The sequence below is a fragment of the Salmo trutta genome, chromosome 3 (genome assembly GCF_901001165.1).
Source record: "Salmo trutta chromosome 3, fSalTru1.1, whole genome shotgun sequence".
Classification (NCBI taxonomy): domain Eukaryota; kingdom Metazoa; phylum Chordata; class Actinopteri; order Salmoniformes; family Salmonidae; genus Salmo; species Salmo trutta.
The window spans coordinates 74,136,150-74,156,190 of NC_042959.1; the positions used below are offsets into that span (position 1 = coordinate 74,136,150).

The 20,041-nt window shown below is 43.5% G+C and overlaps 2 protein-coding genes across 4 annotated transcripts in view; one reads left to right on the plus strand and one right to left on the minus strand.

Annotated features, from left to right (window-relative positions):
• The window catches only part of LOC115189152 (neuronal pentraxin-1), a 16,912-nt gene extending 13,108 nt beyond the window's left edge, over positions 1–3,804 (plus strand). For all 3 annotated transcript variants that reach the window (XM_029747868.1, XM_029747871.1, XM_029747870.1), the window contains exons 4-5: positions 2,082–2,261; positions 3,290–3,804. In XM_029747868.1, the coding sequence (XP_029603728.1) occupies positions 2,082–2,261; positions 3,290–3,499 (390 nt within the window). In that variant the 3' untranslated portion in view covers positions 3,500–3,804. The remainder of the gene's footprint in view (positions 1–2,081; positions 2,262–3,289) is intronic.
• Positions 3,805–11,956: 8,152 nt separating this feature from the next.
• On the minus strand, positions 11,957–19,663 carry LOC115189186 (cytohesin-2). Its single transcript, XM_029747872.1, has 12 exons — positions 19,473–19,663; positions 17,771–17,921; positions 17,251–17,317; positions 16,915–17,033; positions 16,742–16,822; positions 16,464–16,576; positions 16,239–16,387; positions 15,824–15,935; positions 14,683–14,759; positions 14,462–14,533; positions 14,221–14,375; positions 11,957–14,101 (listed from the first exon to the last, which is right to left on the minus strand). The coding sequence occupies exons 1-12, from the start codon at positions 19,537–19,539 to the stop codon at positions 14,014–14,016; spliced, it is 1,251 nt and encodes a 416-aa protein (XP_029603732.1). The 5' UTR covers positions 19,540–19,663; the 3' UTR covers positions 11,957–14,013.
• Positions 19,664–20,041: the final 378 nt, after the last annotated feature.

Genomic DNA, 20,041 nt, shown 5'->3' on the forward strand with positions numbered 1-20,041 from the left:
TTTGAGGGTTGTAGGTCACATGACCAGAGAGCTATTGAAATTCAAAACAATGAAAACAGAACAATTCATTTAAAATCACCTGAGATGAAAATGGATGAACTAATGGGTGTGCAATATATAAGGCTAGTGACTGGATGTTCTGAAAGTAGTTTGAGGGTTGTAGGTCACATGACCAAGGAGCTATTGAAATTAGAAACATTGAAAACATTGAAATGTATGTAAAATTGTGTGAGATGAAAATTGACAAACAAAAGGTTGTGCTACATATAAGGCTATTCGGTGGATATTCTGAAATTAGTTTGAGGGTTGTAGGTCATAAGACTAAGAGAAGCTATTGAAATTTGAATCTTTAAAATATTCTCGTGAAATCTCATGAGATGCAAATGGACAAACAAAAGGGTGTGCAATGTGTAGGACCACTGAGTGTACATTATAAACCTTGTTTGATGTTAAAATAAAGAAATACATAATTTTAAATAGTGTGAGATGTAAACCGACAAAAAAAAAGTGTCTGCAATGTGTGTCTATGCCATGGAGTTAGCTACAACCCGTTTTGAAAGTTTTAGGAGAAATGGTTAAAGAGCATCTGAAATTAGAAAAATGTGATTTGTCATTATGTTGATGGTCCCTAACTGCTGTTCGTGGACGTAAGGAAAACGACAGATGAATATCCTTGTTCTGTAAGATGAAATATTACATTTTACATTTTAGTCATTTAGCAGACGCTCTTATCCAGAGCGACTTACAGTAGTGAATGCATACATTTCATACTTCATACTAGCTAACATGAATCTGTTTTTACCTCGGTCACAGAGAACACTAGTTCCCACACGCACCTGAAAAACAAGGAATGAGCGCTCTAAACAGCTGACTGACAAAAGCAAACAATGATAAATCAACAGATAAATCTAATGATTGGAATAGGCCATTTTTTTATCAAGGACGCATGGCAAACAAATGGCGAAAATTAGGAAGTACAAAGGAAAATCTATGTGTAAAGGAACTCACCTTAGGCCGAAATTCAGCACTACTGAGTGGACAGTGCGGCCACATATAAATAAATGGTTTAAACCATGACAGAGAGGTGGGGGTATTTGTTTCATTTGGAAACACTTATTTACATATTTACCACTGTAAAACATATTTACCACTACATTTTAAACAAACAGGAGAGTAGATCATTTGCAGTAATTCACAACCTTGGTCTCAGCCCTCATGAAAAAATACTACGGAGTTACTACTCAGCAATACTACACAAGATCTACACAACCCTACTGGTTTTACTATTTAATTGCTATTGAGATGTGTAGAAAACCAGTCGTGATTTATGTAGTCATTTAAATAGTAAATGAGTGACAAATTGGGACCTTTCATCACTGGTGAACAATGCATATTTCCTATTTAAATCACTACATAATTCTCCCTTAATGACTTCTGTGTAACTTCTGAACTTTTGGGTATTTACTACTTAAAACCTACACATACCTACACAATTCCTACATGTTCATTATTGAATTACTACACAAAGCCTAGTGCTGTATGCCTACTCAATCCCTATTGAATTTCTACTGCCATTTGTGCATGTAGTGTCACTACTGATCACTACTGAATTGCTCCTGATCCTTTTACATTTCCTAAAAAGTTATATAAACAGCTAAACAACGACATGAAAGTATTCATAAAACTTAAAGGAACTGGTGCCAGCATAAGGGCTAACTATGAAAGACAGGATGACGAAGGATGGAAGAGGATTACATTCAGGATTGGCAAAAACAGTAGCTAGCTAACAACAACCAACTACTAACTGTCTTGTCTTTTGTGGTCACGAAACGCAGGTGTTGTCTGGCTGTAGTGTTGTGACCACTTATTTACTACCAACATCAAGTAGTAAAAACTCTACTTGATTACTATTGACAAGCCTGTGTAGTAAAGCTGTAGTGTTTTAACTACTTATTTACTGCCAACGTCAAGTCATCAAGTAGTACAAATTTTTACCTGTTTACTACTGGAAACACACAAGTTATTTCCTTGTGCTGTCAACTTGGTGGTACTCAATCCCTACTCTCCTCCCTTCCCCCCAGGCAGTGACTCTGCCCCTTTCTATCAGCGATGGGAAGTGGCACCATGTGTGTGTGACGTGGTCGACGAGGGACGGTGAGTGGGAGGCGTACCAGGACGGGGTGAAGAGGGGCTCTGGGGAGAACCTGTCCGCATGGCATCCCATCAAACCTGGAGGGGTCTTCATCCTCGGACAGGAACAGGTAATCTTCAAATTCTTTCAGTTGGGTTGTTGAGTGTCTACAAAAAGCTTCTTCATTACACAAGACAAGAAAAGTGCAGACTAAGCCATTTTCCCTGTGACCTCACTCATTAACCCCTTGAGCAAGGCTGTTAACCCCCAACAACAAACTGCTCCCCGGGCGCCTATGCAGTGGACGTCGATTGAGGCAGCCCACCGTGCTTCTCTGATTCAGAGGGGTTAGGTTAAATGCGGAAGCCACATTTCAGTTGAATGCATTCAGTTGTGCAACTGACTAGGTATCCCCTTTCCCTTCCTTCCTTCCCTCCTCAAGCCCATAATTTCCCCTATTATTGACTGAGTCCCTTATCCTAGTATAGCCTCCTTTTATGTGTCACAAAAACGGCTGTCTAGAACTCTAAGGCTATGTTAACACAGGCACACAACTCTGTTCTTTTTTTTTACCACTAATTGGTCTTTTCAGCTATTGACAATAATTGGGCAAAAGATCAGAATTGGGCCACCAGTGTAAACGCAGCCCAATCAGAGGGACTGTTGTGCGTGCGCCCTTAACCAACCACAAAGCAGTCACTTCACTAGCATGGGCTTTCTCTCAGAAACAGTGATCGTGGTTGGGGTTAAGGTCAGAGTCATTACTGTGTAATCCTAGCCTCTGACCCCTGACCTTGTCTCATTTAGAGGAGCAGATAGGTTTTGTCATATAATGAATGCTGACTACCACCTACTACTACACAACATACATACAACGCACAGGAGGTTGGGGAGGACAGGCTCATGGTAATGGCTGGAGTGGAATAGGTGGAATGGTATCAAATACATCAAACACATGGTTTTCATTCGATGCCATTCCATTCGCTCCGTTCCGGACATTATTATGAGCCGTCCTTCCATCAGCAGCATCCTGTGATCCTAAGCTAGCCACAAACAATCCCCATTATTTAGTTTAAATGCATTTATGGCTCCTTTCTTAAGTACAAATCCTAACTTTAGAATGAGCCTAACATGCATGACCTTGTCTCTCTCCTCCAGGACACTCTGGGAGGTCGTTTCGATGCCACACAGGCGTTTATGGGGGACATCTCTGACCTCCAAATGTGGGCTAATGTCCTCACGGCCCATGACATCTACAGCCTGGCCTCCTGCAACAGCCACCTCAGCGGGGACGTCATCACCTGGTCCGAGAACGTGGTGGAGCTCCACGGAGGGGTCACCAAGTACCCCTTCGACCCCTGTCACTAAGGGCAACCAACTATTATAACATTACCAATGGATCCATATCACACACATACTTAAAAGTGCTCCTATCGAAGAAGGATTTTTTTCCGATCCAGAGGGGTATGAGATCACACGGGATAGAGGATCCACTCCACTTAATATTACCACCTGACTAAAATGATGCCTTCCTTTTAGTCTGAAAGACTGAAGACACCCATTCCCAGAGACTGTGTTATGACTAATATGGAATTCAAATGTTTTGATAATGAAATGGACTATGTATACAGTGCCTTCAGAAAGTATTCATACCCCTTGACTTATTCCACGTTTTGTTGTGTTACAGCCTGAATTCTAAATGTATTAAATTATAACAGATGTTCACCCATCTACACATAATACCCCATAATGACAAAGTGAAAACATGTTTTTGTACATTTTTGCAAATGAATTGAACATAAAATACAGAAATAACCATTTACACAAGTATACACACCCCTGAGTTAATTCTTTGTAGAAGCAACTTTGGTAGTGATTACAGCTATGAGTCTTTCTGGGTAAGTCTCTAAGAGCTTTGCACACCTGGATTGTGCAATATTTTACAATTCTTCAAGCTCTGTCAAATTGGTTGTTGATCATAGACAACCATTTTCATAGATTTTTAAGTAGAGTTAAGTCAAAACCATAACTTGACCACTCAGGAACATTCACAACTGCTTGGTAAGCAACTCCAGTGTAGATTTGGTCTTGTGTTTTAGGTTATTGTCCTGCTGACATATGAATTAATCTCCCAGTGTCTGTTGGAAAGCAGACTGAAACAAGTTATCCTCTAGGATTTGCATTTATTTTTAATCATGAAAAACTCCCCAGTCCTTAACAATTACAAGCATACCCATAACATGATGCAGCAACCACTATGCGTGAAAATATGGAGAGTGGTACTCAGTAATGAGCTGTATTGGATTTGCTCCAAACATAACACTTTATATTCAGAACAATACAAATTGCCACATTTTTTGCAGTATTACTTTAGTGCCTTGTTCAAAAAAGGATTCATGTTTTGGAATATTGTTTATTCTGTACAGGCTTCCTTCTTTTCACTCTATCAATTAGATTTGCATTGTTGTGTAACCACAATGTTGTTGATCCATCCTCAATTTTCTCCTGTCACAGCCAAATTCACTGCTTGACTGTGAGGGACCTTACAGATAATTGTATGTGTCGGGAACAGAGATGAGGTAGCCATTAAAAAAATTATGTTAAACACTAATATTGCACACAATAAGTCCATGCAACTTGTGTGACTTTTTAAGCAAAAGTGTACTCCTGAACTTATTTTAACTTGCCATAACAAAGGGGTTGAATATTTATTGACTTAAGACATTTCAGCTTTTCATTTTTAATTAATTTGACATTATTGGGTATTGTGTGTAGGCCAGCGACAAACAATCTAAATGTAATAAATGTTTTATTCAGGCTGTAACACAACAAATGTAGAATAAGTGAAGTGGTGTGAATACTTTCTAAAGGCACTGTATATGTTTCTATTTTTCTAGCTTCTATTTGACCCTTCATTAGTGTTACTAAAATGTTACTGCTGTTTTAATGTCACAACAAGGATAATATGACATATTGTCATATAGTTGATAAAGATCAATAGATATTGTTGTTATGGTACACAGCATCCTTATAGTGGGCCTGTATAATTGACTTTGAAAGTGGTTACATAGGTAGAAGGAGAGAGTGAGGTTGACCAATGGATTCTCTTTGAAATAAGATTCCTTGAAAAATACAGCTACTATACCAAAGAAACCAAAGAAAAGTTAGACTAATTCATTTGTTTAGTCTTTTTATGTTTTTTCCTGTTTTCCTGTGATATAAGTACATTGAGTACATTTTCTTAAAGCCGGAGTCCTTAGTTGTTACATCCATTTTTGGACTTATAAATTAATGATATATACCCATTGATTCTTGAAGAATATAACTTAGAAATGAATCATGAGCTTAGTTCAAATGTCATACCATATCAGAACCCAAAATATAAACTTGTTTTACTCCAATATTTGTGAACAATGTAAATGTAAACAAACACTGTATAGCCTCCAAACATGGTTAAAACTGATCATGTTGATATCATGGGTGGTCAGTCTTTGCATCCACAGCTCCGTCTATGAATTTAAGAGTGGTTATATTTCTCCAGGCCCATATCTCAGCTTAATACCAAAACAGAGGTGGGGTGACCTCTTGTTTCAATTCAGGATTCTAGCTTTGTGTTATTGTTTTGATTTCAGATTTTTTTTTAAACGGTATACCTAAGACATGAATTCCCAGCAAAGAAATGTGCTTTATGAGTCTTTATATGTATACTGAACAAAACTATAAATGCAACATGCAACAATTTCAAAGATTTTACTGAGTTACAGTGTATATAAGGATATCGGCCAATTGAAAGAAATTCATTACGCCCTAATCTATGGATTTCACATGACTGATCAGGGGCGCAGCAATGGGTGAGCCTACGAGGGCATAGGCCCACCCACTTGGGAGTCAGGTCCACCCACTGGGGAGCCAAGCACAGCCAATCAGAATGAGTTTTTCCCCACAAAAGGGCTTTAATACAGACAGAAATACTCCTCAGCCCTCAGCGACTTATGGTAGAGAAACTAACATTCAATTCTCTGGCAACAGCTCTGTTGGACATTCCTGCAGTCAGCATGCCAATTGCATGCTCCCTCAAAACTTGAGACATCTGTGGCATTGTGTTGTGACAAAACTGTACATTTTAGAGTGGCCTTTTATTGTCCCCAGCACAAGGTGCACCTGTGTAATGATCATGCTGTTTAATCAGTTTCTTGATATGCCACACCTGTCAGGTGGATGGATTATCTTGGGAAAGGAGAAATGCTCACTAACAGTAATGTAAAAAAATGTGTGTACAAAATTTGAGAGAAATAAGCTTTTGGTGCGTATCGAACATTTCTGAGATCTTTTATTTCAGCTCATGAAACATGGGACCAACACTACATGTTGAGTTCAGTATACATACAGTATACATACAACACATTTTAAAGCTTGATTTAATGTATAATGAATTGTGCTACAGGGGAGTGAAAATGTAAGGGAGTTACCCCACATTTTTCTTTACCTCTCTTTTTAATGTAGGAGTAAAGTTTCACCCCTAGACCAAGAATCAGACAAGCAACAGATTTACGATTTTATTTACAATGCACTTTGTATTTAGCAGGTAAGAAAGTTCCATTGAAATTGAGTTCTTGTTATTTAGCAATATTGAACAGAAGTGTGTTCATTTGTACTACTTTATTTGTCAATGTATGTACCTTTTTATTTGAAATCGTGTTGTTGTTTGATGGCCAAATTTATAAAACATTTCTCAAATTCCTTTTTTATTAAAATGTTATATTAGGCTAATATAACATTTGCTGTAATAACATTGAGGCTTTGGAAATGTTTGATCTGGCTGTGTTTCTATCAGTAGACATTGTCTGTGAATACTGCACACGTATCAGAAACTATTTGATACTATTTGTAAATAAAAACCTTGATGTGGCTGTTTGAATGTTTATTTACTAATCAATTTATGTTCTTGAATCCTATTCTGACCTCAGACTGCACCTGACGTCTTGTTTGACCTGTCTGCTTTCCTCACTGCTGATAGCCTGCTACTAACACCCATCACACACAATCAATCTCTCAGCAACCCAATGTGGCCACACTACAGTACCCACAGGTCACCACATCAGGGCAGGCGGCACTAGAGATGGGGTGGCCTATACCAGTGGAGGCTGCTGAGGGGAGGACGGCTCATAATAATGGCTGGAACGGAGCGAATGGAATGGTATAACCAGGTGTTTGATGTATTTGATACTAGTCTACTCATTCCGCTCCAGCCATTACCAACAGTCTGTCCTCCCAAATTAAAGTGCCACCAATCTCCTGTGACCTATACGGTGGAGATTTGCTTGATTGATCCCATTTTACCTTGTTATCCATGATGGCATGCACACACTCACAGCTCAGATGTGAACTTAGACCACACATTTAAGCCTGAAGATCTTGTTCCACCTAATGCAGGTGTCAAACTCATTCCATGAAGGGCCTAATGTCTGTGGGTTTTAGTTTTTTCCTTTCAATGAAGTCCTAGACAACTGGGTGAGGGGGAGTTCCTTACTAATTAGTGACCTTAATTCATCAATCAAGTACAAGAGAGGAGTGAAAACCTGCTGACACTTGGCCCTCTGTGGAATGATTTTGACACGTGCCCTAATGTCTCTTCCTGCCCTTCCTTGTTGGAACACGCAATCTCTTTTGAGTACCAGCATCACTCAGGAGATAGGCCAGACTGTCCCAGTCACTGATTCCTAAACGGTGGGTCAAGACCCAATTGGGCCATGGCCAGCTTGTCATGGGTCATGGCTGGATTTGGTCTGGGTTGTAGGGTTGCCTATATTTGGTGGGTCACACCATAGATTTAGATCAACCTCACATCATTGAATCTGTCCCTTTACGACGTCTGTGAGAGCATGGACAGCGCCATTGAAGCCATCTCCATTTTGAAGCAGTCCATTTTTTTCTGCGAATTAGAAAAAACAAACTGAGTGTCCACACTGCCACCTGTACTGTGTTGTTAAAACAGATATAAACCCAAGGTTGGCGATTTACTGTCACCTGCAGTTAAAGAATGCTTGCTCATGAGTATAATTACCCAGATGGAATCATGTGATCCTTCCTTAACCCATAGAAAGTCCCACCCAGTTGACTACTTCAAAATGGTGAAAGTCCTCAATGGTGCCGCCCATGCTAAAACGACCTTTTGGACCCTAGAGTCATTCTCTATGGGTCACGCAAACACTTGGGCTATAAGTGGGTAACAATTAGGGTGGCAAAATTCCAGTAACTTTCAATAAATTCCTTGTTTTTCCACAAATCCTGGTTGGATTTCCTGCTTATTCTGGGAAATCTCCAACCGGAATTTCAGGAAAACCAGGGAATTTATTGAAAGTTCCCAGAACTTTGCCACCCTAGTCACAATGGGAAAAAAAGTCTGGGGAATAATGTTCACTAACAAAAATATTTAGAATTTGATCTGCCGACATTTGTAAACTAAGTCTAATAATAATCACTCACATTGTCTCAGTTCACTTTTTATTGTTTCACAACAGTTGACTGGCACCAGCGTACCGTGGTTTTGTTTTTGCTACATATAGCACAGATGAACTATCCATCCTTACATTGTTGTAAAACAAAAATAAATAAATAAATACTAAATCAAACACTATCCCAGGAAGTAGTGATGTTGGGGTCTGGGGGAGAGAAGTAGTGGTGTTGGGGTCTGGGGGACAGAAGTAGTGGTGTTGGGGTCTGGGGACAGAAGTAGTGGTGTTGGGGTCTGGGGGAGAGAAGTAGTGGTGGTGGGGTCTGGGGGAGAGAAGTAGTGGTGGTGGGGTCTGGGGGACAGAAGTAGTGGTGTTGGGGTCTGGGGGACAGAAGTAGTGGTGTTGGGGTCTGGGGGACAGAAGTAGTGGTGTTGGGGTCTGGGGGAGAGAAGTAGTGGTGTTGGGGTCTGGGGGAGAGAAGTAGTGGTGTTGGGGTCTGGGGGACAGAAGTAGTGGTGTTGGGGTCTGGGGGAGAGAAGTAGTGGTGTTGGGGTCTGGGGGACAGAAGTAGTGGTGTTGGGGTCTGGGGGACAGAAGTAGTGGTGTTGGGGTCTGGGGGAGAGAAGTAGTGGTGGTGGGGTCTGGGGGAGAGAAGTAGTGGTGTTGGGGTCTGGGGGACAGAAGTAGTGGTGTTGGGGTCTGGGGGAGAGAAGTAGTGGTGGTGGGGTCTGGGGGACAGAAGTAGTGGTGTTGGGGTCTGGGGGACAGAAGTAGTGGTGTTGGGGTCTGGGGGAGAGAAGTAGTGGTGTTGGGGTCTGGGGGAGAGAAGTAGTGGTGGTGGGGTCTGGGGGACAGAAGTAGTGGTGTTGGGGTCTGGGGGAGAGAAGTAGTGGTGTTGGGGTCTGGGGGACAGAAGTAGTGGTGTTGGGGTCTGGGGGAGAGAAGTAGTGGTGTTGGGGTCTGGGGGACAGAAGTAGTGGTGTTGGGGTCTGGGGGAGAGAAGTAGTGGTGTTGGGGTCTGGGGGACAGAAGTAGTGGTGTTGGGGTCTGGGGGAGAGAAGTAGTGGTGTTGGGGTCTGGGGGACAGAAGTAGTGGTGTTGGGGTCTGGGGGACAGAAGTAGTGATGTTGGGGTCTGGGGGAGAGAAGTAGTGGTGTTGGGGTCTGGGGGACAGAAGTAGTGGTGTTGGGGTCTGGGGGACAGAAGTAGTGGTGTTGGGGTCTGGGGGAGAGAAGTAGTGGTGTTGGGGTCTGGGGGACAGAAGTAGTGGTGTTGGGGTCTGGGGGACAGAAGTAGTGGTGTTGGGGTCTGGGGGACAGAAGTAGTGATGTTGGGGTCTGGGGGACAGAAGTAATGATGTTGGGGTCTGGGGGACAGAAGTAGTGATGTTGGGGTCTGGGGGACAGAAGTAGTGGTGTTGGGGTCTGGGGGAGAGAAGTAGTGGTGTTGGGGTCTGGGGGACAGAAGTAGTGGTGTTGGGGTCTGGGGGACAGAAGTAGTGGTGTTGGGGTCTGGGGGAGAGAAGTAGTGGTGGTGGGGTCTGGGGGAGAGAAGTAGTGGTGTTGGGGTCTGGGGGACAGAAGTAGTGGTGTTGGGGTCTGGGGGAGAGAAGTAGTGGTGGTGGGGTCTGGGGGACAGAAGTAGTGGTGTTGGGGTCTGGGGGACAGAAGTAGTGGTGTTGGGGTCTGGGGGACAGAAGTAGTGGTGTTGGGGTCTGGGGGAGAGAAGTAGTGGTGGTGGGGTCTGGGGGACAGAAGTAGTGGTGTTGGGGTCTGGGGGACAGAAGTAGTGGTGTTGGGGTCTGGGGGACAGAAGTAGTGGTGTTGGGGTCTGGGGGAGAGAAGTAGTGGTGTTGGGGTCTGGGGGACAGAAGTAGTGATGTTGGGGTCTGGGGGACAGAAGTAGTGGTGTTGGGGTCTGGGGGACAGAAGTAGTGGTGTTGGGGTCTGGGGACAGAAGTAGTGGTGTTGGGGTCTGGGGGAGAGAAGTAGTGGTGGTGGGGTCTGGGGGAGAGAAGTAGTGGTGGTGGGGTCTGGGGGACAGAAGTAGTGGTGTTGGGGTCTGGGGGACAGAAGTAGTGGTGTTGGGGTCTGGGGGACAGAAGTAGTGGTGTTGGGGTCTGGGGGACAGAAGTAGTGGTGTTGGGGTCTGGGGGAGAGAAGTAGTGGTGTTGGGGTCTGGGGGACAGAAGTAGTGGTGTTGGGGTCTGGGGGAGAGAAGTAGTGGTGTTGGGGTCTGGGGGACAGAAGTAGTGGTGTTGGGGTCTGGGGGACAGAAGTAGTGGTGTTGGGGTCTGGGGGAGAGAAGTAGTGGTGGTGGGGTCTGGGGGAGAGAAGTAGTGGTGTTGGGGTCTGGGGGACAGAAGTAGTGGTGTTGGGGTCTGGGGGAGAGAAGTAGTGGTGGTGGGGTCTGGGGGACAGAAGTAGTGGTGTTGGGGTCTGGGGGAGAGAAGTAGTGGTGTTGGGGTCTGGGGGACAGAAGTAGTGGTGTTGGGGTCTGGGGGAGAGAAGTAGTGGTGGTGGGGTCTGGGGGACAGAAGTAGTGGTGTTGGGGTCTGGGGGAGAGAAGTAGTGGTGTTGGGGTCTGGGGGACAGAAGTAGTGATGTTGGGGTCTGGGGGAGAGAAGTAGTGGTGTTGGGGTCTGGGGGACAGAAGTAGTGGTGTTGGGGTCTGAGGGACAGAAGTAGTGGTGTTGGGGTCTGGGGGACAGAAGTAGTGGTGTTGGGGTCTGGGGGACAGAAGTAGTGGTGTTGGGGTCTGGGGGACAGAAGTAGTGGTGTTGGGGTCTGGGGGACAGAAGTAGTGGTGTTGGGGTCTGGGGGACAGAAGTAGTGGTGTTGGGGTCTGGGGGACAGAAGTAGTGGTGTTGGGGTCTGGGGGACAGAAGTAGTGGTGTTGGGGTCTGGGGGACAGAAGTAGTGGTGTTGGGGTCTGGGGGACAGAAGTAGTGGTGTTGGGGTCTGGGGGACAGAAGTAGTGGTGTTGGGGTCTGGGGGACAGAAGTATTCATTAGTGTTTTTTCTCACAAAAGTCTGTCTCTTTGTTGAGTTGGAACAGTGTGAGATCCCAACTCCATTTTGGCAACTTTGCACTTGAAGAATACCCAGATAGGTCTACTGTGTTTCAGTATCGTGTAGTGTACAGCAGCCCTGCCTGTAGGTTGGCTCACTGCTGTGTGTCTGTCACACCAAACACTCAAAGAATAACTAGAGAAGACTAAGAGATCATTTTTTTGTATCTAGACTTTCCTATGTAAACAACATTTAGAGTAAAACTTCTGTAGTTGTCAGAGCTGGAAGTGATCAAAATATGGATTTGGAAAGCCTTCATCACAACCAGTGAGGATGATGCAGGACAGCCTGGCCACCACTGGAGGCTACTACAGTTAGTATTGCCAATCTAAAAGGTACAGCTCTTTAAAGCCTGTATAATGCTTAAATGTTGATAAAGTGCATCAGAAAATCCTAATTCTGCATTTTCCATATTCAGTCTAATGAAATGTTAATGCAATGACAAACAACTAATGCAAATATCTACGAGTCAATTCAGGCATAATGTATCATTAGACATGTATCCTTAACATTGTTATTCATTCAATACATTTGAATATTTCAGTGATTACATAATATTGAAAGATATATTAGTGCTCCATGTTTGTTGTCCTTTTCAATTCAATCACATTAAGAGGAATCTGATGCCTTTTTCTGGCTTGACTGATGATTCAACTTCAGAACCATCATTTCAGTTCTCATATTAGACAGGTCGTTTCAGACTTATCATAGGGTGATGTCCCAATAACCACCCATAGCTTGCTTTCCTTTTAGATCACAGATCTGACAGGATTGGATGGGCATCAGTATTATGAAGGACACCTATCCAGCCCTTTCACATATCCATGATGGTAATGGTGGAAAGAAAGTCATTACAGGCGTCTGGGACACGTTTGTGCTTCAGTGAGCCTCATTCATTCAGGCTCTTAGAGGGTAATAGAGGTTCCTTCAGGACGGTGCAACATTATCAACAGTGCAGATAGAAATAGAATGTATAGAACTGACAGAATTCCCTGTTCCATACCACACAGAACCATGCCTGTTCTACCCAAAATGTTTTGTGATGTCATCACTCTCCTGTCCTGAATAATCTAAATGTTCCAATTGGAGGTTGATTCTATTGTGTCAACAGGGAACACTAATAATCTTTCTCAAATGCACCCAACACTAACACGAGTCTGGTCCATCTGTGTGTATGGAGGATTAACCCTCATCTCCACATGCAGTCCTACAGTAGCTCTTACAAAACAAAAGATGTAACAAACAAAAATAAACAATAAATTAAATCTGTGTGTGTTGTAAACAATATTCTAACAAGTATTTACAAAATGAAGTATACATTGTAATAAGCTGCCGTTGTAACTTCTTAAAACCCACTGTAGCATATTATAGAGTTGGGTTTAACAGTTTACGTGTCTTTATGAGGGAGTTTATTAACAGTCTGGTGAAGGAAACGCCAGTGGTCATTGACAAGAGTCGTGGTCCAATTTGTAAGTCGCTCTGGATAAGAGCGTCTGCTAAATGACTTAAATGTAAATGTGGTCTTTAGTGTTCACTGCTCAATTGTTGCCTTATTGGTCAGTTTTTCTGGGAACATTTCCCATAGATGGTAGATCATAACAAATTTAACATGAGTGACATTTTTATGTCTAAGGCTAAGAAGTAAGGACCAGCGTCATCTCCTTCACAGAGGCTACAGTATTAAAGTGGGACTTTGTGAATGCTGATATAGACATGCTAACCTGGAGCCAAGAAGTTAGAGGAAAGCACAGCAGACAACTTGGGCTGCATCTTAACACGTTAAAGTGGCTTCCTCAGCCGCCGGGCATTCTGTCCTTCACACAGTGACCGGTCAGAACTGGACCGGTTGGAAACACACTGGTCCGTTGCCCCAATGTTAGATCAGTTACAGATGGAGAGGAAGCCACTTCAGACTGATGAGTTGCAGCCTGTTTGTGATGGAAGGTTCAGTGACCCTGCTTGCTACCCTGAATAAAATACATATTTATTTCACAGTTCACTTCAACGTCACGGAAAAGAAGGGAGGAGAGATGAAGTGACGAAAAGGGGGCTTTGAGTGAGTGAACTAACTGTGTAGTATGTAGGGTAGTAGTGAACACTTCATAGTGTGGTAGCGTACAGATCAGCCGCTAGCAGCAACAGACATTAGTGGATGAGTGGTGAACTCCTGAACTGCCTGTTTGTGCTGGCCAGTCTCTTAAACAGAATAGCAACAAGTCCTCCTCACAAAGAAAGAAAGAGGGGAAAAAAGTGAGGAATGGAATGAATCTAGGGAGGAGAGAAAGGCTTGTGTCCCATGTTGGAATGAGAGATGAAGAGGTGGATGAGGGGATGAAGAGAGGAAGAAGGGAATGTTCTACGGTTGTTCCTCATTCTTCTTTAACGATATGCGTTTCTTCCTGGCAGCCAGCATCTCATAGAAGGGGTCCACGCTGACTGCAGAGCTGGAGAGAGGGATGGAAGAAAGAGAAACAGAATAGGAGAATGTTAGTCTGATGCGTTTCTAAATGTATCCACCCATACACCCTACTCTCCCTTCATGCCTGCCTCCCTCCCTACGTACTTGATGTGGTGGATCCATTCGTCTTTCTCCTCGGGTGTGGGGGCAGAGATGCGGTACACGTTGTGGTTCCCCTCCACCACTCTGCCGTCTGCCTCCGTCTTACAGGCCTTGATCAGCTGACCACGGTTGTTGGGGATGTACAGCTCAAAGCAGTTCTGGGAGGGAAGAGCAGGAGTCAGGAGAAATGGTGCAGTGATCATGTCCTATGTTGACATTCTAAATGTATTGATAACAGACTCACAGGTTTCCTGGGGTCTTCAACCTCCCGGATACTCAGGTTCTCTAGAGGAATGATACCTCTGGGCTCCTTATCCTGAACACACACATTATACACACTATAGTATAGAACACTGCTCCACGTTACAATGTTCTGCTACATAGCTCTTTACCCTCTCTGTACTGGATTACATTTCCATCACATTGCTCTACAGTGGCACTTTGGCAGCTATAATGTTGACTTACTGTAGTATATTCAAAGTAGTAAAGGCAGTTGTCTGTGAGAATGAACCATCTTCTTTTCCAGGTTTTCACCCGTCCTCCTGAAATACGAACAGACCAATAGAGGCATAAGACAGGGTGGTATCTGGAGGTTAGCAGAATACCAACTGGACTGGAGAAAGTCATTCCACTTGACTGCTCCACATACTGAAGTAAACATTCCATTACTACACATCACCTTCAGGATATTACAGTTAGACAGCTTGTATAGCCTTACATGTCCAATGTTACTGTGCCTTTGTATGTCAATTCATCTCACACAGTAATATGTGACGTCTAATGTCTGTCAAAAGGCATATGTGGACAATAACTTTTCTTCTATACTGCCTGTTGGCCATTTTGGTTCCATAAGAATGATAGTTTCTCATGGACCCATTCTCCCAGTACATACCTCCTGAGAAACAAGTGGCAGCAGCAGAGTGTGGAAATCACAGGGAGAAGCAGAGACAACAGGGACCAGAGGTTTCGGGGGTCGGGAGGGAGAGAAGGGTCGGGAGGGAGAAGACGGCAGAGATATTAGTGACAAACAGATCACAGACCCCACCATGCAAGAGAAGACGGTTCAGACTGCCATGATGCAAGAGAGCGAGGTACTGAAGGAAGCTCCATGTAGAAGTCGCTCATAGACACATATCTAGGATCAGTTTACTGTGCCCCAATCCTAAACTTAACATAGCAGAGAAAACACAAACTGATCTTATATGAGAATCCAAGGGCAGCTCCCTCTGTATGGACAATTCTGTCTATTTACCCATCATGCAATGGCAGTCGTAAGATCATAATACATGGACGATGTTTTAGGCAACATTGCTGGACAACAAGTCTGGCAATATTACCTCAGAACATTGGCGGTGTATCATTATCTTTAGTGTAAACCTGAGAGAGAAGGAAGCAGGCACATAACAGCACAAAGTCTTAGGAGAGCACACAAGTTTACGCTCACTATCCAATAACCCTGGGGCTGATCAGGACTGTTACAGAATGTTAATATGTTTTTAAGCCATCCAAATAATCCATATTTGGTTTTGTAACCACCTTGAGGTGATCAGCAGAGAGAAGCTGCAGTACCCCCTCCCACCACCCGGCTTCGCCACGGTCAACTCACCTAGTTTGAGGAGCCAGCCCTCTCTGTCGGGGTTGAAGAAGGTGTGTGTCAGGTCGTTCCCATCATCCTCAGGGATCTTGAAGGGCTCGTTCTTGATGCTGTCATAAAGATTCTGTGGTAGACAGAGACAAGAGAGACATTCAGAAGGGTTGGGTTAAATGCAAAAGACAGATTTCAGTTGAATACATTCAGTTGTACAACTGATTAGGTATCCCCCTTTCCATTGAGGAGACAAACAGCAGGGAGATTCCCTATAACACACTGATATTTCATCTGAACTAGAGCTTCATTCTGAACCCCTCCAAACTGATGAAAAAAGATGAACAATCACTCAGTCAAGAGCCAACGACACCTCACTTCCACAGAAACTCCGCTAGCCCCTCCCCATAGGTCCTAGCTCCCCTCCCTCCCTCACTCTGAGCAGGTCCTCTGGCAGGTCTCCACCCTCGTTGATGCCTCTGTTCATGGAGATGAAGCGGTCCAATCCAGGCTTGTCTCTCACGTTGGGGTTGTGGAGGCTGGTGTTCAGCATGATGATAGCAAACGACAGCACATAGCACGTATCTGAGGAGAGAGCAGAACCATAGGATGAGAAGTGGCTAGTAGACCTCTGTGTTATAATGACGGTAAGTGTGTGTACCAGTGCTCTGGAAGACCCCAGGGTTGCAGTGACAGTATCTCTGGGCAAAGGCCTCCATCATCCTGTCAATCTTCTGAGCCTCGCCAGGCAGACGGAAACTCCACAGGAACTGCCTGCAGGGGTCACACAAAGGTCAGAGGTCAAAAGGTCAGAGGGAGAGCACTGGCTGCCATGGTAACAAAGACGCTGATGTAGTGTTTTTATCCTCTAGAATTTGAAATTGATGTACTGTTTTTTATTAAATGTCAGAGCTTATCATAGAGGACACCCCAGCTTACCGGAGAGCCTGGACCAGGTTGAGATCAGTGAACTCGTGAAGGTCAACAAACGCCTGCAGAACCTTGAGATTAAAGTCCTCCCTACAGGAGAGAAGAGGAACGTAGACTTTGATGCTCTTCATCCCAACAATAACAAAGAAGAAAATAGCAAGGTAGAGACAGGGAATGGTTACCTCTCTCCCAGGTAGTCTCCTATAGCAGTCTTGTTGAGTCCCTCTCCTTTGTACAGGAACTGGGCAACATCCTCTTGAGTGTGTCTGAGCAACTCATTCTCCACCAGGAACACAATACCCTACACACACACACACACACACACACACACACACACACACACACACACACACACACACACACACACACACACACACACACACACACACAGAGGGTAACTACAATCAAAAGAGAGTAAACGCTCAAGAGATTGATGAGAAGACAGACAGTAAAAGAGGGGGGGGGGGGTAGAGTGATGCTGATCAGATTTTTGTATCCATTCCATGTCCCCTTTTCACCTTTTTGGGGTCCATGTTAAACTTCTTCCTTCCCATGGCCACATGCCTGTTCTTCTGTAGAGTTTTACTGCAGGGATGAAAGACAAGGAGTGGATCTCATTCAACACAATACCTCTCCATCAATTATACATACAGTTAGAGGGTAATGGAGAGGACCATTCCAGAGGGGAAGTCACACTAAAATAGCTCTTAGAAATGCTAAATTGACTGAAAACACAATCTCATTTGCAGCTATGACCTGGGGAAGTTGCCGGGGAGAGGAGAATAGTCGAAGAAGCCAATAAGAAGCTCTATATTTTTACATAAACTTAAAAGTGAAATTGCCATAGATGCAATATTGAGTAAATGCAGAGGTAATCTGAATGCATAGGAAGTTATTTTGGAAAACACGGCTGTCACATGGACTCTCTCTAATCATCCCATTATAATTCAACTTCTGATACACCAGGGGGGAGGGACTGTGCTACACACTGAATAATGGAACTGAAATATTCAGGGGAACAATCTGTGTTTTTCTCACCTGCCCTCTGTGCTGGTCTCCAGTCCCTCCACCTCTATGATGGCCTCTCTGAGCTCGTCTCTGAGCCTCTGGATCTCCTGCAGTAAAGCTCCCTTCCTCCGACGGATGTCCTCCAGCTCAGAGCGCTCCTCTGGACTCAGGTCTACCGGGACTGTAGGGAAGGAGGGAGAAGAGGGGTGAGAGAATAAAGAGATGGATGGAGATAGAAAAACAGGGAGCATGGAAAAGGGAGAGGATGGGAAAATGGTGGGGACAGAGAGAACTAAGTTAAAATTGACCTGAAACATGACAGTATTCAAAGTCTGTTTGCTACTGTGCATTTCCAAGATGCTTTGAGTTTCTTACTGAAAATTTCCAAAACACAAAACTAGTCATATCCAATCTCATGTTCCAAACCATTGTTCAATTCCTCTGTCTCTCCCCTCTCTATTCTTGCTTGTTTCTCCACTCACTGACCTGTATCTAATTCCTCCATTTTGCTTGTCTAGTCAAATGGAAACGTGTGGAAAATCAGGCGGTTGATGATGTGCATCTCATTGCAGCCTTAATATACTGGAGCACTCAACCTTACAGCCTATTCATCGATAAAGACAAGTTCACAGAGCTCAGAAAACCAACTAGTCTTGCACAGAAGTAGCCTATGCACACGGAACAAGTTTAAAATCAAATAAGCCGAAAAACTGGCTGCAGGGCTTTCACTCTCACACATTCCATGGAATCCTGACAATCTCTAATGTGATAGCGGGAGTGGTTAGACATGAAAAATACTAGTTGGGGACAGAGATAAGAGATCTGCACAAAAAAAAGATGTTTACTGTTGGAATTTTTTTTTTTTTAAGTATTCATTCCAAATGACACTTCTCTCTAGCTACTGTCAATCCTCAGATGTTTTCAACTAAAGTAACTAAATGGATTAGGTGTATTATCAGCGCTGCACTGATTTCTGTAGCTTCTTCGCTCAGAGGATAGATTTTTTTTCTAACACACCTGTTTCGACTAATTATCAAGCCACTATCTAATTAGTTGTATCAGGTCAGGTGTGTTAGTGCTGGGCTGGAACAACGATGTGCAGTCCTTTGGGTCCCCAGCCTGGACTGGAGTTGAAAAATAGAGACGACAGTATCGCTGCAAACCACAGTACTACCTCGGTAGGGTGACCAGCCAGTACAGTACCACCAGGCCGCGATGGGGTTCATGTGTTCAGGATGCTAAATGACATCTGGAAGTCAACAACAACCCCGTTACCCGCCCCTCAGTATGAGGTGAATAACTAACGAGCTAGCTAACGTTAAGTTATTCAATGTTTTGATTCTTGACGGACAGTGGGTAGGTTTAACGTGAAATAGTAACCAATACTGTAGTGAATAACGTTAGCTAGCTATTTGGATGAGTGGTCAAACTACAATAAGTAGTTAACTACAACTAGTTACCCAGTAAGCCTAAAAAGAGTTAGCAAGCTTGCTAACTAGCGAACTAACGTTAGCCAGTACTGTATTATTAGCTTAGGTCGACTGCGGTTGTATGGGCCTCTCATATGAGAAACATTGTATAACAAACAAAGATGACAACCATGCAGTATATTATAATGCACACAACGTTAATATTGTTTAGTGACAACTGTGCTCTAATTGTGTAGTGAAATACCTGCTCTTACAACTAGCTGAGTGTGTTATAAGCGAAGCGTTAGCGTAGCGATACTTACTGTAGTCCAGGTCATCCATTTTTGGCGCTTTGCTTTTAGGCATAAATATTTCAGAGTCGACTGTCATTCAATAAATGAAAAAGTAATGGATATATGGAAATATATCCCCCAAATAAAAAGGAAATAAATAAATAACCAGCCTTGCGTACCGAAACCTGGGGCACAGACAAAGGAGGTGGTGTTACAGGAAGTGACGCTAACTTGTTATAAATAAACACGTCCTCACTTTCGACCATGTTTGTAAGGAACTTTTGAACCCAGAAAGATGCCACACAACCAAAGACACTGATAACAAGTCACTTTCATCTGTGACACAAACATCTGAGGTTGTTTTGGCCAATATAGTAGAACTTGGTTTCTTTCCCAATAACAACCTGGAAAAGGGGTCACTGTATGTTTTTTATTAAAGGTTCAATGCAGCCGATTTTATCTCAATATCAAATCATTCCTGGGTAATAATTTAAATCAAATCAAATTGTATTGGTCACATACACATTTGTAGTAGAGTTTATTGCGGGTGTAGCGAAATGCTTGTGTTCCTAGCTCCAACAGTGCAGAAGTATCTAACA

Bases quoted from the DNA above. Each gene is read 5' to 3' on its own strand.
- LOC115189186 (XM_029747872.1), bottom strand. From the start codon at position 19,539: ATGACAGTCGACTCTGAAATATTTATGCCTAAAAGCAAAGCGCCAAAA. The intron at 17,034-17,250 runs GTGAAAAGGGGA...GTGTGTGTGTAG, and splicing joins TTAACATGGACCCCAAAAAG to GGTATTGTGTTCCTGGTGGA. The intron at 14,760-15,823 runs GTGAGTTGACCG...TTCGTATTTCAG, and splicing joins GGGCTGGCTCCTCAAACTAG to GAGGACGGGTGAAAACCTGG.